Source organism: Necator americanus, chromosome II, assembly GCF_031761385.1.
Source record: "Necator americanus strain Aroian chromosome II, whole genome shotgun sequence".
NCBI lineage: Eukaryota > Metazoa > Nematoda > Chromadorea > Rhabditida > Ancylostomatidae > Necator > Necator americanus.
In genome coordinates, this window is record NC_087372.1 from 14,682,871 (window position 1) to 14,710,269 (window position 27,399).

The window sequence follows — 27,399 nt, forward strand, 5'->3', positions numbered from 1 at the left end:
ATGTTCAAGGAGTCTGACGAAATGCCATTTCATAATGCAGTTGTGAACAATCATGGGAATGTGACCTTTTTCAATTCCAGTCACATCTACAGATAAATTTGCTTGTCGATAATTGAGACATCACGCGAAACTAACGAAGAAAAAAGCGTCCAGTGGAAACATAACGTGAAATGTGGAATGTTTTCAAGGCAATATTGAATAATTCATGTTATTGTAAATAAAAACAATATTTAATCTTAAGGAAGTACGCAAGTAAGTGAAATAAATAACATAAAGAGGTAGCATTAAGTAAAATAAAAATAAAGAATAAGTAGCAGAAGAAATGCTCCTAAATGATCTCAGCGAATGTGAATGAAAGATGAGTGACGAATTTTAGTTCTCTTATATTCCGCTCAACATCACCGGAAAGTATTTTGCCAAAAAATGTGGGCTGAAATATTTGAGGAAGTGCGTAGTTGGTGGATCAAGAAATAACCACGGCTAAGCTTCCGATAGAATATAAGCAAAAAAATAAGGTCACTAGAAGAACAACGACGAGCGACGCTAATGTGTTTCATGGCAATGGGGAACAATGTTGGCTTCAGGTGTTCAGGAAATCGCATCAATTCTAAGGAAGAGGAAACCAGTTGGGAAATGGGAATTGCTATAATTTTATTGCTCAAACGAGAGTTTTCCCCTCAACACGATAAAAACTATCAATGCATGAACATTTCCTTAGAAAGTCTCTTAATGTCGTATGAGTTCCGTAGCAGCGTACGATACATTGGAAACAAAATGAAAAAGTTATTCGGTGATTTTCGCTGTTTGAAATACATGTTTAGTGGAAAGGTAAGGCAGTAAGGAGTTAGTGTGGTTTGTAACACGCTGTAATCGATGACAATGATTTTTGGAATCGAACACAACGCGGAGACTCCTTCAGGAATTGGGCAAAAACGAGGCGATTTTGAAGTATTAAGTAGAGGGAACGATCACCAAGGGAATGCCCATTAGCCGCACAGTTCGCCCTCGCAGAACGCGACCTGCATCCACCTAAACAGCGCTCTGTTCGAGGTCTCAAGCTCTATAAGTTGCTTACTTCCTGAATTTTCTCCTCAATGAATGAGAGTGGAATTTTTTTCCAAAATATTTAAACCTTATTCCAAAACGACAACTCTTTCTGTGAATTTTATGGGTTTTTCATATTTTTTTATGGATTTGTGGCAATGTTTATTCGAAAGGTGTTTTTGACAAAAAAAGAGCCAGACGACCTTGAGATGTCGACAAATTTTCCAAAGCGATAATCAGCAAATGTTATCCTTCTGTTTGACGAACAAGCCATTCTGGTTGGAAAAAAAACGAGTTCGTACTTTTCAAGGTTATCTAGTGTCTTCACCAGATGAAGCATTTATGAATTTAGTGTTAAATGTCAGTATGTCTTAGTTCTGGGGATCGAGGTGATAACGTCGGGAAAAAACCATCAGGACAAGCAAAAATGAGTCATTTCTGTTTTTTCAGAGTCGTACACAAAGAACTTGAAAAAATCCCATTATGTAGGAACCAACACAAAAAGGTTAATGGGGTAAAATAGTTTGATTTCTCTGTTTTACGCTCTTAAGACAGAGATCAGAAAAACAACAACATACCTATTCCTATCCGCCAAAGATTTCGTCTCCTTCTCGGAGACTGGGTGAAAAAAGGGTGAAATCAAGTGTTATCCGTTCGATGAATATTTGACGTGATGCTCTGAGTGGGAGTTTTTTTCGTGGACTCCTCGCTTCGTATATGAGAAACACTGGATTTTCCTATCAAAACAGCATTTTAATTGCAAAATTTCTATCCTTATGGCGTGGAAAAACTATGCTCACAAGAACACTTCTTCACTTATTAGTGATTTATTACATTTCAAAAGCGTGAAGAATTTGCTTAGGCACAACTATAATGAATGTTGTTGGTGGTTTTCCCACCAATACAGTATATTCAATATTAGGAAGGAAATAAGTATGAGTAGAACAAATATAATAGCAATAATAAATATAATAGCATATAAATATGAACGAAATACATAGGATGGCGTAGGAGAGAATCGATGAAGAACGCAAGGAGAACTGAACTGGAATGTTTAGAAAAAACATTGCTTTTTTTAAAGCTTCGAGATATACACAGAATGAAACACAAATTTTGCTCCGCTACTTCGTGTGCATTTTTTGAAATTGGAATCTTTCTTGACAACACAGCTTCTAGGTAACTTTGAAAATGTGACAAAACCCCAAAAAGTAGTTTTATGTATAGAAAAAATTAGAACGTGATCAAATAACGAAGCTTTCTTGAACTAACAGCAAACCAACTAGCACTACTACTATAAATAAATTTACTCCGCAATTACCGAGCTGTTTAAACAGATGAACTTGTTCAAAAGTAATAAAAGGTTGCTCTAACAATTATTGAAGCATTCCAGAGTGTCTGTAAGAAATTCGCAGTCTTAGCTATTCACTCTGGATATTATGATTTCCTAGACGTGCTCGCTGTTTTAGCATGGCCCCAGTTCTAGTGAAAAAAGAAGTAAGAACGTCGATAGTAGCTTGGACAAAGGCAGTATGGTTAGCATAAGTACCCTACAGTATAACTGTACGGCCGGCATCAGATAGGAAGAAAGCGACATAACAAAACGGGCAGTTGTGGTCAACTAGTGACTTTAAGTAGTGGAAACGTGCGGTCTGGTATCAACAAACACGACATTACTTCTCGAGCATCATCATATGCTAGAAGCAACCAGTTCTAAAGGCGTGTTCGGCGACCAACTCTTTTTGGAACAACATCACTTTCCGATGCGGAACGGAAAGCACTTGAGGACATTCTGAAAAAAGCACTTTTTGAGAAGTACGTGGTCGAGACGTCTACACACCCATGGAGGGAGTAGCTGGAAAATTTTCGACGCATTTTTGTAGACTACTTAGATTTCTAAGGCAATTTTTTGACAATGTTCCCATTTCTATAATCATTTCTGGATATTCCATTCTAATTATTTAAATGTATCTAGTATGTTCCATTTTTTTTTGGTGTGTGTGAATGAACGAAAGAATGAATGTATGAATGTATTCGTAACATCGATTAATATTTTATTTAAGCATCATTCGATTTTTTAATCAACTAATATGATTTCAAAAGGAATAAATCGCCACAATACCAAAAATTACCGTCATTACAAGCTTTGATGGGGAGAAACGAGAACGATGAAACAAACATGCATTGCTCTTAAGTTTTGCCATTGTGTTCAGTTCTTTTTATTTGTTTCCAGTTCTAAGAGAATTCTTGCATGAACAGTTCCAGTAATTCAATAGACAGAACGTTTTGGTGCAGATCCTTCTAATTTGTTTACTTTGTGTGGTTGTGTACGAAGCCAAATGACTTACTGCGAAAGATTGCATCAAGAACTTATAAAGAACCCATATTAAGAACTTGAAGAACTTGAATTTCTTTCCGCTTTACGTACAAATATCGATTGTTTGAAAGGAAAGCAAAACTGGTTCACTCAGCGATGTATTCTTAGGGTTCAAATAAACCCCTCATCGTTTAGCTGCAGTTTCGCTGCTAGCCATGGGGTCGAACATCTGCGCAGTGACCTTCCTTTCTTTCCATAAACAGTAATGTTGCCCTCAGTTGTCTTCTGAGCAGAGATTTCGACATCCTAATTTTTAGATGTTAGTTCTTAATGGCATGGATCTTCCTCATTAGAGGGAACACAGCCGGTTAGTCGCGACGCTACGTGGCGCGTCCCCATGTGGCGGATAGTAGGACAAATGGCGGACCAAATGCGACCTTATACCTGCCCTGAGACGCAGGTGGATTCAAGGGATGGATCCTCTGCTTCTGCAGTGCCAGTATCGGCTCATAATACTATCCCGCACGTCGGTCCGGCTAAACGCCTGCAATCAAATGACTGGGAGCTGCAAATTAGGCGGTTTGGAGTCGCCTCCAACAAATAAGCTCCATCTGTACACTCCAGGAGGTCGCAACGTTCTCCCAAAACTCATAGGAATAGAGGCTTGCAACCTGGCCATTGGTTTTAAATTTTATGCAAAAACACAGTGATAGAAATGAGTCTCCTGGTTCCGGAGGAAAGCCTGGCACGGTAGCGCCAGGAAGGACCGGGTTGCCGGAGTCATGTAGGCTATCGAAACGGAAAAGAACTAGATAACGATCCTCTTTTAACGCCCGAACGCTTGCATCGAACGCGGTTATTGAGCCAGGAAGTTTAAGTACGACGTCATCGGACTGACTGAGACGAGGCGACGCCGCCCACTGAACGCCGTGTATGACACTGGAAAGGAACTGTTCTTAGGTAAATGCGACAGTAGAGGAGTTGGTGGAGCTGGTGTCCTCGTCAACACGAATATGGCAGTAAACATCAACTCTTTCGAACAACTTACAACCCGAATCGGACATTTACGGATGAGAAGATGTGGTTCAACACCAACTTTGCCACCTACGAGCTCTTCACAAGAGTTATCCTGCACGGAATAGAAAAAAACATTAGATGAAGGACAGCCATGCGAGCAAGCAGGGTTTCAAAAAGGGTTCAGTACGATTGACCACATACACACAGTTTCAAAATTCATACAAGTATCGCTAGAGTACACGATGCCGCTGTGTCTCACTTTCATCGATTTGAAGAAAGCCTTTGAAACAGTTGAGACCGGAGCGGTCATGGAGGCCTTGGACAACAAAGGCGTCCCTACTCCATGCATAAAGATACTTCGTGAGTTCTATAGCAACTTCACGACCACAATTTCAACATTTTACAATGATGTCATAATCGACGTGAAGAGAAGGGTTCGTCAGGGTGATACAAAATATTCAGTACCACTCTCGAGAGCGCAATGCAAGGATTGGAATGGGATAACACAGGAGTGGAAGTTGACGCCCGGCATTTACACCGTCTTCGTTTCGTTGATGACATCGTTCTTATAACAACAAGCATCAATCAGGCGGAACGAATGCTGGCCTAATTTGAGGAAACGTGTAGAAAGATCGGTCTTCAGCTGAACCTGGACAAGACGATGTTTATGAGGAACGGATGGGTTTCTGATGCCCCATTCACGCTCAACGGTACGAACATATCCGAATGCTTGAGCCCTGTATATCTAGGATGGGAAATCAACATAATGAACAACCTGACCTCCGAGCTGGGCAAAAGTAAACGAGCGGCTTGGGGAGCATTCAAGAGCATCGAGGATGTAGTGAAGAGGACCAAGAACATCCGGCTCTGTGCTCACCTATTCAACACCTCCGTTCTTCCTGCTCTGACCAGAAACATAGGCGTCTCGCAAGCCGGAGGAAAATGCGATCAGCGTCATGGAACGCGGAATTGAAAGGGTTATGCTAGGAGTAACCCGCTTTACGCAAGTGAAAGAAGGGATTTAAAGTTCACTCCTACGTCACCGAACGAAGGTCAGCGATGCTGCAGCATATGCTAAGGAAAGCAAAATTAGGTGGGCCGTACACGTGATGCGTTTCAACGAAAATCGTTGGACCAGAGCAGTAAGCGACTGGAAAGCACGCGACATCAAAGGCACCGCAGGAAGACCTCTTTACGAAGTCCTTCAAGTTATTTCACTAAAAAGTTCGAATTTCAGCATTAATGAAGCATTACTTAGGAAGTACATTCTCTACAAAAGGATATAGAATAATGTGTCTGGCGCATCAGTCCTCTTAGGATGTGCCAACACGTTTTACTACAATTCGTAATCGTTGGGGTTATTGGAACGCATGTTGACCTATACAAGGACTCGGAAAGAGGGGGGGGGAACTGTCAAACGAGTTAGTGGTTTTATCCTCCCAGACAGTTCTGGTACCAATTTGTCGGAGAGGTGAAAAGCTTGGTTGGCCCCACAATGGACCACTATTCGACTACGCCACACCCTCCCCCTACCCTCCACCCCCTTTCGTTCTCTATTGAGAAATGTAAATGACTGTCTGACAGTCCACATGACATCATCGTTGAAGTTTTTAGCGACGTACATATACTGGCGCCACAAGTATCCAATTTTCAACATGGAGAGAAAACTTCTAATAGATCTCCCACCGTAGCACCGCACTGTGAAATAATTTAAAGTAAGTAGAAAGTTTATTTCCAGGAAGAAACTTTTCGTGAGGTACGTGAAAATCTTTTTGAAGCGATTTTGCACGTTCTATGTAATAACAGCAACTGATTGACAGAAGGAGAAGAAAAAAATCAGCTTCTGTCTCGCTTTCACCGCTTCCTATGTATAGAAAAACACGGGAGGAATCTCTTCCCTAACCAAAGGAAGAACAAACATTTATAGCTATTATCTTGAAGCAGCTCGAGCAAGTAACTCTCTTCAAACGTCAACTACACTTTAAGAAAAATTCGGTCTTTAGAAAAGTCAACTTGCAAATTCACCGTGTTTCAAAAGTTAGACTCTTTTTAAGGTGTCGCTGAAGGAATTAACGGCTCGGCTATAGAATTATATTGATACTCATAATACTAAGCGAAACAGCAAAGTGTCCAACAATCTCCAAGTCTTCTCTTTTCGAAACCTCGGCATAGGGAACTGTATTCATGCTTTTTTGTTATGCCAACGAGGTTTTGGTGAAATCCTTGTCAAATCCATCATCTTTATCAAATGTCTGAAAATGGTTCGAGGTTTTTGATGCTCCGCTTATCCCATAAAACTACTACTCTTTTCTTGCCAAGCCTCGACATCGTTCTAGCTACACTACGCAAGAACTCCAAAAGGAAAAGAAGCTGGCCAGTCTCGCCGACTAGCGGTGCTGGTGAACCAACGTGGTGGTTGTACCTACTATGCATGAACATTGAAAAACATGCGGTGAGTAATCGTGTGGCACCTTCCGCTACTGTCGGTCGCTCTTATTTTCTCAGAAGATACGAAATTTCGAAAAAAAATTTTATCACTACTTTTATAACGACTCCAACTTCGTTTTTCGATACATCTTCATTCATAGAGCCATGAAGCTTCGTAGCCAAGTATTGTGTTCTCATTTAGCCATGTGTTATTGTAGCTGCTTTGAGACGTCCTTCTCCAGCGATTCTTCCTCTGGTACAGCTGCAGCTCTTTTTGGCCCCCTAACAACGCGGTGCACCTGTGCCAGACGGTTTGCACTGCACTATAAGTGGACCCCTCCGAGGAATGCTTCTCTATGTTCTTCCCCTATTGTTTTTTTTACATTTCTTCACCACGTTTAATTTACAATTTATCTTGATATCATTGGTAATTCTCATCTTTCTAATCTTTGATTCGTGAAATATTTGTGTATATTACAATAAATACTTACCTACCAAAGATTGAGGTTGCACGACAACAGTGGCGAATATTTGCGAGGGCTGGCAAACCCGCGTGGCACTGTACATGGAGGAAGGCGAGCGACTATTTCTAAAGCCATCATAAAATTCCTCTTTTCAGGGTTCCTCTATCCAAAAAGCGACATATCGTTGAGATGGGGAAAATGTTCGCCAACAGACAACAATTGCAACCTAACAGACTGCGGGTAAAGATGAAGAGTATTAAAAACTCAATCTTTCACATTTTATCGAAACGTCGAAACATTTTTGAAGTCATCTTTACGAGATCGCTGATTTATTGTTCTTGTTCATTTGTACGATTTTTGGTACTGTGAAAATTGCAGATGGTTCTTACATAAAACCTCTGTTGGAAGTTATCAAAACTGAGAATCAAATTGCGATTTAGCCCAACTTTTTTAGAATTTTTGCTTTTTTTTGAATTTTTGTGGTATATAGACAGACGAAGTTTGTTCGTACATTGGACCAGTTGAAACTTTGAAAAACCTTTCTTTTCTTCAGTTTTTTTTTTTATTCTTTTATTTTTTCCTCTATTTGGCACCCGATCTCCAAGACGGAGTTCATATCGAAGGAACTCAAACAGAACCCTCAAATAATAATGTTCTTGTTTGTAAAGTCAGTTTTCCTCTGAAGGGATTCGCTCTTTTATAGCATCGTCTTTCACAACTTTCCGTAGCTAAGGAGGATGGAACGTCCGGCTGAATTTTATTCAACTATTTCAACGATGAACATTGATGCTGCTATTTAAAAATTCCCTATGTATGCACAAGGAAGGCCTAACTGAGATGCAAAAAGAAAGAATGAAAGAAAGAAAGAAAAAGGAAAAAAGAAAAGAAAAAATTGCAAAAATTGAGCCGAAGTTGATGTTTTGGAAAGAACCGTCGTTTTAAATCGAAGACCATAGACTACTCTGCTCTTCAAATTAAGCCAATTTTCTTCGAATGCTGGATCTTTCAAATCAATGAACAAAATCACTGACTTGTGATATCCGCCGCAAGTCATTGTATAGGCGTGTTACATGTTCGTAAATCTCAAACGATTCTGAATTGAAGTGAACGTGGGGGCGAATCCCAAGCGGATTGATTAACGCCAGAAACTTCAAACTTTTAACTTTATGTAGAGTGAAGGAGCACACAAAAGTTTTGTTGTTTTGTTGGACGTCTGATTTATTGGAAATTGGTCAGCTAAGAGATTATTCGCTATCTTCGGAACGCATACTCAGTGTATACATTTTGCCTCCCAAGTGGTTCGTTTTCGTCCCCAAAACTCATGGAGTACGACATACAGACTCTAAACAACAGAAGGGAGGGTAATACCACAATATTTTGAGTTGTGCTTGAAATGGTGAAATATATATTGAAATACAGTTTACGAAGGAAAGAGTCTCACGGTCTTTTTCGACCGTGTTCGTTTCTACATGTACGATTAATAAGTAGGACTTTCTACTGTTATTTTAGGTGCAACGAGCAGGACGTTGTTCCTCCCTAAACAACAACATTTATTGGGAGTTATCTTTGCCAAAACGTATCATAATACGTCTTTTTCAACGCAGAATTTGCTTGCTGTATATAATCACAGTCACACCGATACTCCCTACTAGTAAACTGGATAGCAACTATCTAGTCCTTCCCTAGTTGCTTCAAGCGTCGCTGGTTCCGCCAAATATCGTGTCAAAATCATTTGATCTGTTTCCAGCTTCAAGCTAGACAGTGGACCAGTGGCGCTGCAGGTTCGGGTCCTGCGTCGAAAGCGTCGTATTAGCCGAAAACGGAATGCCGTCTGCTACGAATTAGTTTGCTTCCGGCAAGAAATGCAGGACACTACACTAGTGTAAGGTAAGTACTACGCTAATGCTGTTAAAGGCATCACCCCCAGGAATCTGAGGTGGTACTGATTTCAGGTGGATTCTTATAAGGGATAGTAGATTATGGAGAGGAGGGTGACTACGTCCATTTCTTCCTAATTGCCGTAAAAAATGACCCGGAAGATGCGGCGCTGCACAGGGCTGGCGCGCTCCAGTCGAACTCCTTGTAGAAAATTGTGCGCCAGAACGCCTAAAGCCGTATCTTCCCGGCCGTTTTTTACGGCAATTAGGAAGAAATGGACGGAATCCCCTTCTCCATAGTCTCCCATCCCGTATACGAATACTCCACCTGGAATCCGTACCACCTCAGATTCGTGGAGTGATGCCTTTAACGAAGTGTCCTAACTCAGCCGGGTGATCAGAAATGGTGCGGAGCGGGAACCAATTTCTTTTTTTGAGGTGGCTACTACTCGGGCATCAGAACTGGAGGAGCGTGTGAGCGTGTTATAATCCATTTCCCGTCTCATGGCATTTCACTTTCAGCTGCTGAGGTGAAGCCGTGGACAATAGGGCAACACGTATGATTCTATTTTAGAAGTGGCGAATCCGTAGCGAAATTTCAATGTGAACTTCCCCGGAGATTCAACACTAATCGCAATGACTCTGTTCCCGTGCGTGACACAATCTTACGTTGAGTTAATAATCTGAAAATAGTCCGCTACATAATGAAAAAACCGCGTAACCTTCCATGTACTGTGCGAATCAGCGATCGTATTGTAAGATTTTGCATGGCGAATTACATTTTCACCCGTACAGAATGGGGATTGTCCAGTAGTTGATTGTATGGGATCCAACGATTGAATTTTCCACAACCAACAAATTATCGCTCTTTATGAGCAGAATGAAATGTAACTTTCTGTCCATGAGTTTTTAAAATGATATGTTCTTACCTATTTTGTTTTGTCAATAAATTTCGTTCGAAGCAAAAACTAACGATTTTATTATTATTTCAAAACACTTGCTTCTCACCTCGTACCCTGTAGGACGAACAGCGACATGACACTGTCGCATGTGAGTCTCATCCTAAATCATATGTTTGTCTGTTTGATTGTGTACTACTTTTTAAGCAGAACCAAGATTGTTATTTATCTTTATTCTGGATAGCGTTTTGGCGTCGTCGCCTTCTTCAGAACCTGCGAAATCAAAGACACGTGTAATCTACTCTCTCAAACGCCTCGTCATCCCACAAGATATGACTTAGCAAACAGATTATTCAAAGGCAACGTCAGAAAAGCAGACCAGCGCTCACCTTGATAGCCACGAAATCGTGATGTTAGCGGACCACCAGTTGTTAGAGTTGCGCCGCTAACTAGTAATGTGTAACGATGCCCCGCCTCTGACCCCGTAGGTCAAAACCCGCAAAGGTCTTGATATGGCGCCAGCTCGTTGGTCACAGCGATGCATTCTTCTTTACGATTCATGATTGCACTTTTGGCTGTGATATAAAACGCTTCCAATGTTTTTCGCGCCAGAACGTCTGATTTGCGCGCTAAGATTGTGACAGCAATCTTGAAAGGGGTACCGTCATGACACTGTCTGCGGTGAGCACCTAAAAGGGATGATGTTTTTGATTTTACGAGTCCGTCTACGTGCTCCTTGACGCCGGTACATAGTGATCTTCCTGTTTCGCCAGTGAACTCAGTCCCACATAACTGACAGGTAGCAACATATGTTTGTCTGTTACCAAATGTTCGTTCTCTCTAGGTATCTCACATATCTGGCACTGGGCCAGACAACACTTTTTTGCGATGTTTGAAAAACTTGCGGCATGTAAGAGTGCAAGTTGTATAGCTCGCCGCTCGCAAGGTTCACGCTCCGACGCTTGATTGCGTTTCGTGAACGCCGGGCTGACAAGTAACAATCACACTGATACACGCGGCTCCTCTCATCACGTATTATCCACAAATCTAACCGGAGCGCATTTGAAATTTACCAAGAAATAGTCGTCGTACTTTTATCAGGGCTTTTTGTCAATATTACCAGTAATCCACCGTTGGCTTATGCAAATTTTCGTGAAAGTTGCAGAATTTAGTCGCAGCGAATTTGTGCTCTTCTTTTACGGTTATGATTTGCATTATCTGTGTTTGACAGAATTTTGAAAAAAAACAAATCGAAATGTTTGCATTGCAACTGATTCACATTAATTGCTCCACTTCCAGAATGTTTTCGAGTACTTCAACTTAACTGCTTAATTTCCTTATTAAACGACTTTGAACGAAAGCATTGCGCCATGTAATTAACAGAAAAAAACGAGGAAATGGACCAACAACAAAATAGTCCTCGTGTTGATTCGTATTTCTACACATCATTAGAACTCACACTTTGTTCCTGCTGCTGAATGTTGAAATATTTGATTTCATCAATGGCCCATAATGCAATTTGACTGAACTCCCTAACCAATTTGCAGCTAGCAGTTCATTAGTACCCTCTTCATTATCAACACTTGTCGACAAGACCGGCGAACTAAACCGGAGCTACGAATATTCGTATTATCTACTTATTGTGTTATTCCTACTCTATTTATGATCTATTTATAACAGTTCAAGGCAATCGTTTGTTTGTCACTTGTCGACAAGACCGACGAATCTAGAAGCATCACGATGTGACTTATCGATTCTGAAGCGGTTCTGAAGATGTTCTGTTCTGATGATGGTCGCGGCTTATTTATAGCATTGTGCCATATAGGAATGCTTATGTTCTGACTCGTGCATTTATACAAATCATCGGACGACCACTATGTTTTTTTGTGTACTTACCACATACTATTCCTTTTATCGTGTTTGTCCATGGTGATTTACATCGAAACGTTCAGGCACCCAGGTTTGAGATCATTCCAGTCCGCCAGGGAGTAACACTTCCCGGTTCAAGGAGCCCAAGAGCGCACGGCTCGCGTTAGCATTCCTCCATTGTAAATCAAATTTTCTCATTTTATCCTTGTTTTCCAGTTACAGGAACTGATTGAAAGCTCTTTGAGTTCTCATGGTTCCCCTTTTGCAAGCACACAGTTTCCAAATAGCATTTGTTTCTTTTTGGAGCAATCCATTAAGAATGAGTTAAAGGCAGACGGCAGATATTGGATCATTGCATGTCTTTTCTTCTTTTGGAGAAAGATTGAAAATTTTCAGTCCTGTTGGTAAAAATCAAAGATCAACAGCGTAATTACTATTATTATCACCAGCATGTATCCTTTGCTGAGTGAAATCTCACTGCCCTTCTTCCAGAACGAGAGGGGTTGTGATGACAAAAAGTCTCTGAGTGCATTTTTGAGGCCATCTAGAAAGTTTTTCCGAGCAGATGCTTCTTCAGAACCGGAACAGGTGACAGTCGGATGAGGCAAGCTCCGAGTTGTAGGGAGGGTGTAGCAGGTTCATCCAGCCCAAGAGCTTCAGAAATTTTCGCGTCACCTTCGCCAGGTTAGGTCTCGCATTCTCATGCAGCAGCGCGACCTCAATCGCGACCCCATTACCTGTTCCAGAAACAAGCTAGAATAAAAATTTGAAGTCGAAAAAAGAAATGAAAGTTATCAAATATGTTATGCATATTTGAAAAAGAACGTGAGGAAGACTGTAAATTTTGGAGCTACAGAATTGAACACTTAAGCAGTCAAGTACTAACTGTTTTTCGCTTCCGCATGACACTAACGCTAATGTTTGAAAAATCTAGTTGCTCCCGAGCAAATAGATTAGGATCAGGATTAGGATATAGGAGGTTCCCCGCATGAACTTGCGTTAGGACCTTGTGGTATATACGGACTTAGAGCAAGAATTATTATTGCCGTCAAAAACCTCCTAGAAGGTAAAAACTTGAATTTAGGAACATTTCGTATCATCTTGTACAAAACAGCTAAATTATTCGCTATAAATCCAAAGGGAACATGCCGCCCTCCCAGCATTTTCGATGGAATTGGTTTCCTTTTGCTCTCACGAAAGTCGACGTTGTTTATGGCGGATCTTTCGCTGCCTATGACTGCGACCTGCTCCACTGGTTCCTTGAAGCGGTCCATCAGCCGGAAGCTCAGTTCGATATGGGACAATATTTCGTCAGCAAGGGTTTCTCGCGACCACAGCCGCTAGCTCCTCGTCACCACTCCGCTCACGCAACTGCCTCATGCATCGAGTCCTTTTGACCACACTATCTGCCAGGTGAAGTAAATTGAGTCGTTTGAAATAATCTGTGGAAGTTGAATGCAACATCTCATGAAATTGAGGGTTATTCCGATTTTCCCATAAGGTTCCTAGCAACGTGCTACGTCTGTAAGCATGCACGCAGCGTCTGCCGATGAGCGGGCAATCAAAGGGCAGTTGGCGTTCTCTGTCTCGCTACCAGAGATGGTGCGTGCGCCTCGAAGAACTTAAACCTTGTAAGGCGTCTCGTAGAAGGAAAAGGTACTGCAAGACCGTTGCATTACATGAACTTCATTACATTCCTAACCCTCTGTATTTGTGGAGAGGTCCCAATATAATCAATTTCCTGCAATGCTCCCTTTCAGGCCACCGTTGCAAGACACCAAATTTGCAAGACCGCGTCTAAGCCGAGCCAACACGTTCGCCTTCAATCCAGAATCTAAGGTTTACTGAACGTGTAATGACGATGTGTGCGGCTTGTAGGTCGGTTCGGATTAAAGGCACCGAATAACGAGACTGGGTATGGAAAGCTCAGAGAAAAAGTTGAGTTCGGGTTATAGATTACAGAAACGAGCGGTGCTCGGCTCATCTTTCCTTAATCGACGTAAAAAAACGACGTGGAAGATGGCGTTCATTCCTACGAAATCAGTTGCAACGCACCACACTTATGCAAGCGTCGCATCCACTGGCGAGCGGTTAAAGACCAATGAGGTCTCCTCCGCAGTCTCCGCAAGCAAGACCAACTAATGGTCTGCTGAGTGTACAAGGAGTACACGTGTACAAGCTTCCGACCTGATCAGGAGCATGCGTGGGTCAAACAGAGGAAGGATTCCAGGTGAGGCAGATGCGTCACGCTTACCAGCTTGAACATATTCAGCGTCGACAATGAGGTGTAGCTGGCATTTCAGTGTGCGGCTTAAACGCATCACCCCACGAATCTGGCGTGGTATGGGTTTTCGTTGAAGTATACCTACATCGGGTCGTAGATAATGTATACACGGTGGTTGCGCTCATTTCTTACTGTATTCCTGCAAACAGGGGGCTCCGGAATGCTGTTTCTTACGACATCCTCTATTGGAACGCGCCACCCTTGTACCCCATCCCAACCTGCGACTCGTCGAATGAAATGAATTGCCCATCAGGGTGTCCGAATGGATTTTCGACGAATCACAGATGGGAGCGGGGCGCAAGGATGGCGCGTTGCGACAGAAGACGTCGTAAGAAACAGCGTTCCGGAGCCGTCTGTTTACAGGGATACAGGGAGAAATGAGCGGAATCACCGTCTATACATAATCTACGACCCGATGTAGGTATTCTTCAACGAAAACCTACACCACGCCAGATGCGTGTGGTGATGTCTTTAATCTCATCCCATCGTCCACATCGTCTGAGGTGAAATCGATGCATTACGATGCTTTATACGCAAGAAGTAAATTTTCTTATGTTTTTCTTCGTCGTTGATCCTTTTCTAGTAAGTTATTTAGTATCTGATGGCGGTCCAAGCGACTTCTAAGGACCACTGGTCATAAGTGATTTTCTAACTTTTCTCCTTTTAACTTTTGATGCTCCCGGATTTTTCGCTGAGTAAATCATTTTCTCTGACGCTGGATTAAGTGAACAGAGCGGCAATTATGGTAAGTAATCGATGAAACCAGGAAAAGTGACCCCTTCTATTTGACAAACGCAGCTGCTGGATGCACTTTGCTGCAACCAAGTTGAATCGAACAATGAGGCCACAATATGTACTACAAATTCATTCTCGTTTTTTTTATCTCAGGGTGATTTGAAAAATGCCAGGATTTCGGCTGGTGTTATCACCTAACGCAGTTTTATGCCTCCTTAATCTACAGCTTGCAAAGAATCCGTTTGTCACGGTTCCATAGCTTGTGAGACTTGGTGCCTCGCGTGAATTGTCTATCGACAGCGAACGACCTGAGTACCCTCGGGTCGACAATGTCCGCAGCTCCAAGTTCGGCGCAACGCAACGGAATGTTGTTACCAAAAATTGCTCCCTCTAGACATTTGACCTATTTGGGTTGGGCTACAACACCACCTTTTTACGAGTGTATACTCAAACTTCTGTTTGTATTTAGTATAAGTATGTGGCCTCACATGTCAGAACGTTTGAAAGAATTCTTCGAATGAACGGTCAGTGACCCTCACTTATCATTAGGTCACATTGAAGGAGACTATGGAATATTTATTGATTCTTTCTCATGAAAGTAACGTCTAGAAACCGTCAGTGAAGTGGAGCTTCAGTTTCGGCTACGCCACAGTTGATTCCTCTTGCTTTGGGTATCTTCAAAACTGTTCTCAGAGAATGAACAATCAAATCAACAAGCAAACTTCTTAAAAGCAGCAACAACATTGTTTTAGGCTACATTTGTTTGCATAACTACAAGTCACATAAGTACTTCGAAGGTTCAGCAAGTTTCAAAACTATAGGTGAGTAGAAACGTCCTGAAACCTGGTGCAACTGCGTAAGCGACACTACTCGAAGTGGCGCAGTGAGGGTAGCGGTTGCGGTCGAAGCGAGATCCTCACTCGCTGCAGCTGGACAGCACAAATGAGTAAGGTCCCGCCTCGATCACAGCTGCTAGCTTCTCTGCTAACATCGAGCGCAGCCGCTTACGCTGCTGCCTCGTGTTCCAGATCGTTTTAGCCTGACTGTGGCAGCCAGCATGCACTCTTTGCTAACAAAGGAAAGAGAGGAAGTGTTTTCAGAGTAGCGAAGGGCTGGCTTCCCTATACCTCCTAGGAAAGTATGGCCGCAAACGAAGGAAATATAACCCTAACTCCCGATACGTTGTAACAATGTCCGCACGCGTCCGGTGCTGACGATCACTCGCACAGCCCTTTGTAATCTCTCCAGTGCTTTCGCTGAAACTTCACAGAAACGTCCTAATATCGACAAGATCCGTGGAAATTTTAGGGTGCGAAATAAACGAAGTTGTCGTCACGGTTGATGCTTCGCCTCACCTGCTTGACGTAAAACCGCAGAACGGAGAACGTCGCTTATTTGAAGATCTGTCTGAACGTCTGGCTAAAACCGAACTTTAGACTTTTAGTGGTGTTCGCTGCGCTCGACTTCATTGATCAATAAAAATTAGAACTAGTACTGTTCTCTTTGGAGTAAGATTTGTACTTCAACTATGGTTTCTTTGTTCTTTTTCTAGTAATTTAAGCATTAATGAAAGTGTTCGCAGATTTGAAGATAGGTGAAAAGAGGCCCAAGGCGCACGTACATGCGTCCGAGGCTCCGTCCAACGCGTGAGATCAATCTCATTCTTTTTGATGTCATCAGAGATGTTCTGGAGCGAGTTCGAAAGTGGTCCTCCCCGAAAGGACCGCAGTGCATCTGATGTGTTTCCGTCGCGGATTTCTTCCGCGCACGCGGACCAGCCATATGCTGGCTTTTTCGGGTTTAGGACGAACACAAGTGTTGTTTAGATTGATTGTGGCCGACGCAGCGTTGCTACTTCGCTACCCTTTGTAAACCCGCGTGCTCGCGAATCGATTGGCCGCCGCCACGGTTGCTCCGCCCCCAACGCTGCCCGTCGCCTGATTCCTCGCCCCTGCTAGTCCTCTCGATCCGGCTTTCTCATATTATTTATTTCCCCCCTCGTTCATCTTTTTTCCTTGTCCACTCTTGATAGACAACTACGAGGTGAATTGGGTGCGACGTCTGCCATGTCATGACTCGCTGTGCAACGATATCTTATCTATAGTCGGGTGAACTTCTTTCTAGCCTAAATAGCGCAGCTGCTGGCCCTTTATTAGTCGGTTATGTTGCGTTCCTCCCATTGCTGCCTTCTTCTCATTCTTGAAGAATTCTAATCGTTCTCTCACGTCTCCCTCACGCTCCCAACTGCACTTTTCAACTCACCTCTCCGTAAGCTTTTTCCGTGCAATATCGAACATATTTAGTCCATTTTTCGCAATGCAGATTGGGCCGGACACGTCATTCGCTGTAAATCTTCATTTATGCGAAGTCTAGTCAGAAACACTATGATTCATACGAAATCTGCTTAGTCGTTTATTTGAGCTCCTGAACTGCGCGTTCAGTGCTGATAAAACTTTATAATATTCGACTACGGCAGAAGGGATGTATTTATTGCTGTTCTGAATGAGGGCGAACATCAGACCTCCTGATGTTATAAGTGCTTCCACGAGCTTTCTACTTCTATAGAAGTGCATTTACCGCCAAGTAAAGAGTTGCTTGTGAGATAGGACATTTTAAGTATCCCCAATCTAATTACTTTTGTTTGGATTTCCTGTGGTTCGCGGGTAGGACGCATAACACTAGAGCGGGAAGGATATCTACTGTTGCTTTTCAAGGAAGGGGAATAACTAGAAAATCATCTCTGAATAAATTCGTTGAGAACTAGATATGTTTTTGCCTTAGCCATTCATCTATTTGTTGATTTCTCTCGCAGTTGAATGCTTATAATGACGTGTTCTGGTTTGTCTACTCGCGACGTTTTCAGCGCAGAACATCGCGTCAGCGGGAGTGTGCGCACGGCGTGTCAAATCGCAACTACCAACTGGTAACATCTGAGCGTTGAAAGACACCGAGACAACATGAGCGACAACAAGAGTCCCGTAAGTGGCGACATCGAGTCATTTTGCAAATTTTCAGTCAATTTATCAACACTTAATAAGTTACTGTGGTTAGCAAGAACGTTATAAGATAACTACTCCTCTTCATTTGTAATTAGGTCGGTTGGATAAAAAATATAGTCATCCAATCATGAATCATAAGTCATGCGTGCCCGAGCAAACTTTCAGATCTTTTATGAAGTAAGGGTGTTTCTTGAAACGTTTCATAGGTTGTGGAATTTCGTTAGTTGCAATCTTCTTATTATGCTGGATTCTTTGCATTCACATGATCCATACTAGAGCGGAGGTGGTATGAACAGAAGGATTTTGTTTTTGTGGAAACGAATCCCGATTAATCTCGCGATTGCACGTGATAGTGTTTATTTTACCAAAGAACACCGAAAACAAAAAATTTTATACCAAGCATGCACTTCTTTCTTGCAGCACTACTTTGTCTCAAACAGTAGCAGAAGAATTGCATTGTTCAGGTTCTGCTAGCATAACGTTTACTATCTGCTTTGCTAGAAATTCGTCTTCATTTTTTTCATTTTTCGGAGTGTTCCCATAGTTACTGAACACCTCACTCTACACCTGGAGGGATTTTGCGGCTATACCCAAGCACTTTTTAAAACATGTTCGGATTTCGCAACTTCCAGGAAGGGATTTTTTTTTTGCTTTTTTAATCCTTTTGATCAGTAATATGAATATGAGTCTGTGGAGTGTGGTTTCATAAAAAAAAAGTTGTTTCGCAATCGCATGAGATCCAGTTACATTTATGAAACGATGCTTGTTGGGGCAAGTTGTCGAGAAGTTTTTCCATCTAAGGGACGTGTTTGTAACTCGAAAAGTAAGTACACTGGGAAGAAAGGGACGAACCTCTCCAGAATGAAAAGGTCTCTCCCAGGGAAATCCATTCTGTCCTCTTTTACGATTCTACTAAAATAATAATAATAATCAAATTAATTTCTTTGGAGTGTGAAGTCTGTGTATTCGTTGCTATTTTAATAATTGCTTGGCTACTATTACTATTGAGAATAATATGCTCTTCTTGTACGCTTGCTCAATTTTAAATGCGATGCGCTTTCAAAGCTGTGCTTTTTCCTTGCAGTTCAGACGGAAAGTGCTTGTGTGGTGCTATTTGATCAGCAACAAGAAAATATTTTAGTACATCTGAAAATGCGGAGACCTTACGATGAAGGGGATACTTGTTTCCAGCTAATTCATTCTGTTTAGTGAATAGTTACTTGGCTCATCGAAGAACGAGCGCTCCTTCATTGTTACTGTTATTCGCATCTCTGACCGAGAGTGTCAAAGAGTTTCTATATGATCCATTTCTTCAATTTCCCTTTTATTCGGAAGTACGTTACATTACATGGTCTCTTTTGGATAATCCCATAAACGATGCGGTATTTTATACTCCCTTTCCATTTTAAAACACATGAACAAAACTTCGCAGTCTAAAATATGTTTGAGTTTATAGAATTTATACAATTTTATTATGCTTCTTTTTTTACTATCGCCTACCATCTTTCTGGTAGATTTTCGGTACCCTTTTTCAGAATTCAATTATCAATGGAAATATTCCTCAATTTCCGTCGAAAACCATATCATTCATAAGAAGACTGTACATTTCCCCACCAAACATTTTCTGTACTTTTTGAAATCACTCACCTAGTTCTCTAGGGCTGACATATAATGAACAAGAACAGAACCTCTTGACGTATTTTGTTCCTTACTTCCAATTCACTTTTTTAAAATCTGTAACGTGATTGACTGTATTCACGCAATGTATTTACATATATTTACATATTGTTACTGTATTTACATATTTATACATATCAGTAGGCAGGTCAGACAACGATTCTATTTGATTTTTTTTTCGTAATAAATTTCCTTCTGAATCGCGATGCTTTTCTTTCTATGCCATACTTTTTTTTTAAAATAAGTTGCTGTTTTCGAAATTACGCAGTTTTTATTTCAAACATGAAATGAGATATTGTTGAATATTCGATATAATGATCAACTACTTGTGAGCTGATGTCCTACTAGATAATTTTCGCTGCCTGATGTCTTTAACTCGAATATATTTCCTACTTACTTTTGCGAGCGTTTCTCTACCTCTGCTCTATTGGCTCAAACACACACACATCTGTTATAGTGTATTGTGAAACAATTTCATTCCAATTTTTTGCATTAGAACTGAATCATTGTTATGAAATTTTATTCGGATGCGTTATCAATGGCGCAAGTCTTTTTTTAAGTCTATTTCTAGGAGAGTTCTTGTTCTTCCCCTTCTTGTCTGCATTTACTTGCTATCACCGGTTGCAGTGCAATACTGCAGTTTTTACGCCGTTTTTTTTTTGATATTTTGGCAGTTTTTTTTTCTCCTAATTTTGATGAAATGGCTACTTACATTGGGTGAAAAAGATCTTTTCAGCAAACGTAAAAATAAGCAAGTCTCTGAACTTCGGGTCTAGTTAAAGCAGAAACGTGTGGAATGGGCAGCAGTTCCGCAACAAGACTAACTGAAATACAATTATATGTGTTTTGCCGCTCAATTTACTCTTTTTTCAGGATGTCGCGGAAAAGCCGAGCGCGGAAAAAACTGAACAACCCGCCAACAGTGAAAAGCCTGTAAGTTAATTTGATGCTTCGTTTTCCTTTTTATAAGTAATAGTCTTGGGTTCATATAGAGGTCTCTCTTATAATAGTAGGTGAAAGTGCAGTGATGCATCTCACCTGAAGAAGTGGTCTCTGTGGTTACGAACCTGTCATGCTATTTGAATAAGTGACCCATACGCTGCGCTTGTCTGGATTTGTCTCATGATATAGCAGAACAGCTATCTTTTTATTACACACGTAAGAGGTTAGTTTTTTGAAAGGTTTGTTCAAGAGCATAGCTGCGATACGGATAGCCGGAGCCTCCTCGGATGAAGGGTTCTAGCTCATGGGGTGCAGCTCAAGTGAGGAGGATCCCTTAGCCAACCGTCCAAAGTGAAAGGATTCTCTTGACACCGAAAGCATTGATTTCGGATAGTTGATTGCAGAACAACGCTCACCTTTCCCTTATCGTCGTAAAAACGGCGTGGGAACGGCTGTAATTCATGCGTTGGTTACGTTAGAACGTGACTCTATGTACACTTTTCGGTGCTCTCAGCTGCCTATTGATTTGTTTTACTTGAATAGGCTGGTGAAGATACCTCATTTATCCTAGACTGCTCGCTCGTGGACGCGTTGCGTGTACAAGTGTGGCGCCTTGCACTTGAAATGGTCGTAAAAGCGTCTTCAACGTCGTCTTTTACGACGATTACGGAAGGATCAACAGAACTACGCTAGGTTCCGCAATCTATTACCTCAACTTTACGCTTTCGCTATGGGTTCCGCATCACATAGCGAAACAACTGTTGCTTCCTATCACGTAGTTAAAGGGAGCATATCACATAGCAATTGTGATATGCTCCCTTTGACTACGTGATAGGAAGCAACAGTTGTTAATCGAATTTGTAGGCAGCGACGAAATCTCCAGTATTGAATTCTTATCGCTTGGTATGTAGCAGTTGTCAAGAATAACACGAAAAATGCAAATTGGATCCTTATCTACTACTGGAGAGAGCCAGATATCGAAAGGTTTTCCGAACACTGCCTCTGAACTTCGTCACTCCAAAAAAAGCACTCCGCCAGTGCTCTTTTTCGCAATAACTAGTTGTGTGAAAGGACGTTCAGTTTCCGTAAATTAGAATAGTCTCTATGTGGCGAATTAACTACGAGTCTAGTAAAAGTACTCATTCATTTTTAGGTCGTTGCGAAGGGCGTGTCAGGTGTTGTGAAGTGGTTCAACGTGAAGAACGGCTACGGATTTATTAATCGAACCGATACCAACGAAGACATATTTGTTCATCAAACAGCTATTACCAACAACAATCCCAACAAGTTCCTTCGTAGCCTCGGGGATGGAGAGGAAGTAGGATCACCTAGTTTTTCACACATTTCTATGTTCTTGATTTGATATTTATCTTTTCTCAGGTGAGATTCGATGTCGTGGAGGGCGCGAAGGGACCAGAAGCGTCCAATGTAACTGCTAAAGATGGTGGACCAGTACAAGGATCGAAGGTTTGCTTTGGTTTATTTCAATTCAGGTGTAGTGGTTCTTCTCTCTTCTAGTTGGCGTTTCAGTCTCATTCTTGCTTGCTACGAACCTTCTTTTGAGTTGAACGCGTTACCTTACTTGATGTTCATCCGTCTTCATTCATGTGCATGAACGGTCGTATTAATGTACACAAATGGCATGTACAAATTTTAGGTTCATTCTTTCTTAGCTCTAAACACAACTCTTTCTCATTGCTTAGCCAACTCGATTATTACCTGACAATTGGCATGAAATCATATGTGTTGTCTCCATAAGGTAGCTTGTTCGTGGTTTAGTGGCTCTGAAAAGCGATTTGGCCGAAATAAAGGTCAATAACAAAGTTATCAAGTAGCATAGTGGTTGCCTAAAGAACCCGGAAGCTATTACTAATTGCCGTTTCGAATCACTTTTTAGCCATGCTGCTTAACGATTTTCAAGATTTTTCTGCCAACTATTTCTACTCTTTTCTTATTAATCAGTGTTCTACAGGTCCTCAATAATATAGTTGTGATGATCTTCGACTAATTATACACATTAGTATTCCTGACTTATTTATTCGAACTTGCCCAGGTGACAATAAATAAGAAGGGTTGGATCGACGGTGTTTTTTAGTAGCACCAACTAGCATCCTTTTTCTTTGATAAAATGTGATTGTAAAGGCTATACAGTTTTCTTTACTGCACCTATATTCTTTTTTTTTGCTTAGACTCGGGAGACTATCGCTATTGTCCTGAATAAAATAATTTGGAGTTTTTTTTTTCAAATTTCAGTATGCTGCTGATCGCAATTCCGAGCGTGGAGGGCGTAGGTTCAGACGCCGCAATTTTTATCGTGGTGGACGTCGTGGAGCTCCTACCAGTGGAGAGGGACCGGATGCGGATGGTGTCGCCAATGAGCATGACGGAGATCGACCAGAAGAGGTAGTCAATTTTCCTCTGACTGGTGCCATTCACTAACAAGAAATACTCTTTTTTTTTGCGCGCTAATACGACCTTGATAGGAATTCAATCATCACAACCCTCGGATTTGGGCGATTATTTCTAGTTGTGAAAGATCGTTCGGAACGTCACAAATTCGGAAACAAATGATTGTCTGTACTATTGGAGTGGCCATGGCTGCTCCATGTGTCCTATCGATACGTCTGCTATCGATGTGATACCTCGCTGCCTATTGTTCTTTTAATAATAACAATAACATTTCAGAACAACAATAACATGATAATGATAATAGTCATTTAATTATTCTAATAACCTAGAAGCAGTCCCCTTGCTTTCGCTTCCATTTCCGTCTTATATTGCGATTATGAGATTTTCAAAAATTGCGTCTTAATTCTTTCCTTTTTCTCCTTTAAGCGGTTCTTCCGAACGGTGCTGAAATGTAACCATAATTTCATTTTTCTTGGTATAGCATCAGGAGTTGATGTTGGAACTCACATTTTATGTGATCGTTATCTGATCTAATTTATTATAGTAGAATATAGATTCCACGCGCACAAAACGGCAAATTTGTTCTCCTAAACAAAAATATGTAATTGAATTGAACATTAATTAGTCAAGCCGTAATTTTTCCTGCCTCTTCCGTACGTTACGGTGATCTAGAGAAGAAAAGGTGGTGAGCTGTTCGTTCCAAGCAGACAAAGAACATAAGCTAATGTCCAATTTTACAACGAATATAGTGGTTCCACTGTCTACATTAACTATCTTTTCTTAATAGTCATGTATAATTTGTAGAAGTAGACTGCTCTTGAGGAATAGAATAAGAAGACAATTGAGTTCAAAATGTTGATCGAGTGAGTACTGCGTCCTGTGATACGTCACCAAACAATTCGTGTGAAGCAATCTCTGACTTACTGCCGCAGATGTAAGATCTCCAAAATGTGGCTTTGCTGAAGAACACTAGTGATAGACTATACGAATTTTCTCGGCATCGGAAAACGTTATTGAAGAAAATAAAGAATGTAGTAAATGATCAGCAGTACATCAGAAGATCAGAGAATTAAAGAAGTAACTGTCAAAATAAATTATAAGAAGCTAGCACTTTAGAAATTTTTAAGTAATTAACAGCTATTTTCAAATTTGTGTAGCTCTAATGGCAACCCACGTTCCCTATGTAATACAGTTTGAATCTTCGGTGTTATACATCACAATAAAAGGCCTAGAAGTAGACGAAGTCGTCTAATTTTGTCTTATTGGGACGCAGATCAACCATTTCTTTGCTCTTTTATCGCATATCACTTTCAGGTGAAATAAAATTGTTACAATCAGCGTGTCATCCTTTGACCGTTTTGCTATTATATCTGGCGAACTGAAAATATTGTTTTAGTGTGTCTTTGTTTGTGCAGTCCAGCAAGCACTCAATACAAGAAATATAACATCTTTATGTTTTTTTTTTGTCTGTTGACAGTATGCAGAAAGAAAGATAAATACAGTTAGCTGTATTTCTTCAAACTAAGGCCAGTCATTATAGGGTGGCCAGCGTCGTTTCCGTGGAGGTCGTGGACGTGGTTATCGTTTCCGTGGAGGGCGCGGACGTGGAGCTCTGGCAGGTAATCACGAGGATGGGTCAGCTGAAGGACAGAAGGTAAGGTATACCTTTTTTTACCTCTTTTAAGGTAGTTTATCTGCATTCATCAGAGTGATGCGATGAATGGCGGTGAGGGAGGACGTGGAAGGGGACGTCGTGGTCGTGGTGGACGTGGACGTGGAGGCCGTGGTCGTGGAGGTGGCGGTAGTGGAAACAACGGCAACGGTACTAAGGATACAGATGCTTAGGTGAACATATCAGCATATTCTTTTCGGAACAAAGTGTAATAAATTCGATAGAAGTAGTATCCACGATACAATTTTGAATTTGGGTTAGTCAGATGATGTGTATGGCGCGAAATTTGGTTAAAGGCATCGCCTCACAAATCTGAGGTGGTACGGATTTCAGGTGGAGTATTCGTATACGGGATAGTAGATTATGGGGAGGAGGGTGGTTCCGTTCATTTCTTCCTAATTGCCGTAAAAAACGGCCCGGAAGATGCGGCGCAGCACAGGGCTGGCCGGAAGGCGTATCTTCCGAGCCGTTTTCTACGGCAATTAGGAAGAAATGAACGGAACCACCCTCCTCCCCATAATCTACGACCCCGTACACAAATACTCCACCGGAAACCCGTACCACTCTAGATTCGTGGGGTGATGCCTTTAAATATCATTGAAGAAAATATATTTCAAATCAATTCAATGCACGAGTTTGCAACACCTCTTGCTGTACATTCTGCTTGCACCAAATACCTTAAATACTATCTTTTTCAATTCTTTTGATTGCATTGTTTGAAGGAATTAACAGAACCTTATACCGTTTTGCCAACGTGCAGAACTGCGAGAGTATTCGCTCTGGACTTTTATAAACCACTACCAATGAAATAGATATTTTGCGTGTTGCTGGTATCACTGTTGTGCTAAAGAAAAATATGCCTGCGTGCAAACTTTTGCTTTGCGGTTTTCAATAAGTCGACATTTTGTGCAAAACAACGATCATGCTAGTCGTCGGATATGGAAATGGATAAAATCGAACCAGCTGATGAGTGGACGAACCACTCTATGAAAAAAGTTTATCTCACTCCTTACCGTTTTATTAGTCACTTGCGCGTAGATTTTTGAATGCAAAACTTGTCTACGCAGTGGATGCGATCTTTTGATATTCGTGTTCGAAAATGCATAATCAAACGTGATGCAGAACGGAAATCTCTCTACGTCATCTACGTGGTGTCTTTGCATTTTCTCAACGATCAGATTGCCTTCAAACATATATGGCACATGAATTTCGTGAATTTGGTTTTACAGCTCAGTTCAGTTTCATGTTGTTCTGTGGTGTCATTTTCGTCATCACTGACGTATAGTGAACAAGGCAACTGATGATTTACATTCTCTATGAGATGTTCCTACTTTGGAACGAGTACAGTGTCGTTCAAATGTTTTTTTTTTGTATAATCTAAAAACTTCATACACCGTCATTTTTCGATGCGAAGTGGTGCGAAATCTGGACCTTTTTGGATCCATTTTCAGAAGGAAAAACAAAGTTACATAGCGTCTTGTTTATGCTTGTACTTATACTTATAATTACGGTACGTTTCATAATGAAGAATGATGACATTTTGGATCATGATCATGTCTCTAAACTTCTCCTTCGACATATGAATGAAAAAGAAATATTATAAGTGAGCCCTTCGGACTGCTCTTTCAGGGGTAGCTTGTATCGTACTCTCCCTTTTCCCGAAAAAAAAATCTCGTGAAACTGAAAAACCTGAACTTTTGCATTGTGCACTCACAGAACACTTTGTGCTTAGAAAAAATCTATTCTTTAATTATGTCAGATGACACACTTTATTTCCCATAGAAGCTTTACAGTAAATGTTTAATTTGTCAGTTTTATTTTCATTCGATTAGTAAGTATGCTAGATTTCTTATCTGTATTATTGTAGATCCCGATCTGAAAAAACTACAGTGGCCATTAATGAATGGTAATGTATAAGTGTAAAGGGAGAAAAAATCGCATGTTTATTTTAGTTCTTCGCATCTCTATTGTTTCAGGCAATGGTCTCAACTCCACTCCTCAATTCAGTTTCGAGGGCAACAACTGTCAAATTCTCTATCCATCAATTAAATACTCTACATGATCGAATTTGAAGAACCCCCGTTTCAAATGGCACCAATATATCTATTGAACAACTGCTCTAACCGTACGCTAGGCTACCGTACAACCTAAAATCCAACTGTAATTAAACCAAACTATGTTTAGTACCGCCACAAGATCGGCGGTAGCCGGGCGGCATGAAGCGACCAAATCTTTCATATTCACTGCAAATAAAACTGTAACATCGCACCATTATTATTTATGTTTTCCGCAGTATTGTATTGATTATAAATTGTAAGCAGTGAATGTAATACCATGAATAGTTTTGGATCGCCACACCTACACCAACATTTTTGCCCTGTTTTCTGTTTTCCACCATCGTTCACGTCTGGGTTATGCCCAGAAATCGTTCTTTGACATAAATTGTTATGTTCTTGGTGTTCATTTCAGTTTAGAGATAAAATTCGTATCTGTCTGAAACTCATAAAAGATGTTGCGGCGATATCTTCTACAGAATTTCATTTGTGAAAGATTCATTTCTGCCGTAACTCATACAACAGCCTAGTGCACAGACATGAAGTGCGTTAAAACTAGTCATTTCGTACTGGTCAGTTTTTGGCTTCAAATTTAGATACATCTGGTGAAACAGAACTCCAAATCCTAGCTCCTGACGAGACTGCCAGGTATTAAGTTACTGGTCAGTCTGATGTACGATCTCGGTTTGCCTGTTAATGTATCCGTCTAGGAGGAC

At 41.1% G+C, this 27,399-nt stretch overlaps 4 protein-coding genes across 5 annotated transcripts; all 4 read left to right on the top strand.

Annotated features, from left to right (window-relative positions):
* Nucleotides 1-4,617: 4,617 nt before the first annotated feature.
* Nucleotides 4,618-5,348, top strand: RB195_017862 (uncharacterized protein; the record flags this gene model as incomplete). The annotated part of the gene is made up of 2 exons (XM_064185047.1): nt 4,618-4,809; nt 5,019-5,348. 2 exons carry the CDS (start codon nt 4,618-4,620, stop codon nt 5,346-5,348), a joined length of 522 nt encoding a protein of 173 aa, XP_064040928.1.
* Nucleotides 5,349-13,056: 7,708 nt separating this feature from the next.
* On the top strand, nt 13,057-13,308 carry RB195_017863 (uncharacterized protein; the record flags this gene model as incomplete). Its single annotated transcript, XM_064185048.1, has 1 exon — nt 13,057-13,308. One exon carries the CDS (start codon nt 13,057-13,059, stop codon nt 13,306-13,308), a length of 252 nt encoding a protein of 83 aa, XP_064040929.1.
* Nucleotides 13,309-16,496: 3,188 nt separating this feature from the next.
* Nucleotides 16,497-17,857, top strand: RB195_017864 (uncharacterized protein; the record flags this gene model as incomplete). Its single annotated transcript, XM_064185049.1, has 3 exons — nt 16,497-16,576; nt 17,136-17,198; nt 17,794-17,857. 3 exons carry the CDS (start codon nt 16,497-16,499, stop codon nt 17,855-17,857), a joined length of 207 nt encoding a protein of 68 aa, XP_064040930.1.
* Nucleotides 17,858-17,887: 30 nt separating this feature from the next.
* RB195_017865 (uncharacterized protein) lies at nt 17,888-26,691 on the top strand (the record flags this gene model as incomplete). Of its 2 annotated transcripts, XM_064185051.1 has the most annotated exons (9): nt 17,888-17,908; nt 20,480-20,539; nt 21,702-21,866; nt 21,929-22,015; nt 22,802-22,951; nt 24,498-24,611; nt 24,665-24,758; nt 24,788-24,802; nt 26,606-26,691. In XM_064185051.1, 9 exons carry the CDS (start codon nt 17,888-17,890, stop codon nt 26,689-26,691), a joined length of 792 nt encoding a protein of 263 aa, XP_064040931.1. The 2 variants fall into 2 exon arrangements, with proteins under 2 accessions (XP_064040931.1, XP_064040932.1); XM_064185050.1 differs by lacking the exons at nt 17,888-17,908; nt 24,788-24,802 and adding an exon at nt 18,681-18,752 and having other exon boundaries at nt 24,665-24,779.
* Between the last annotated feature and the right edge of the window lie 708 nt (nt 26,692-27,399).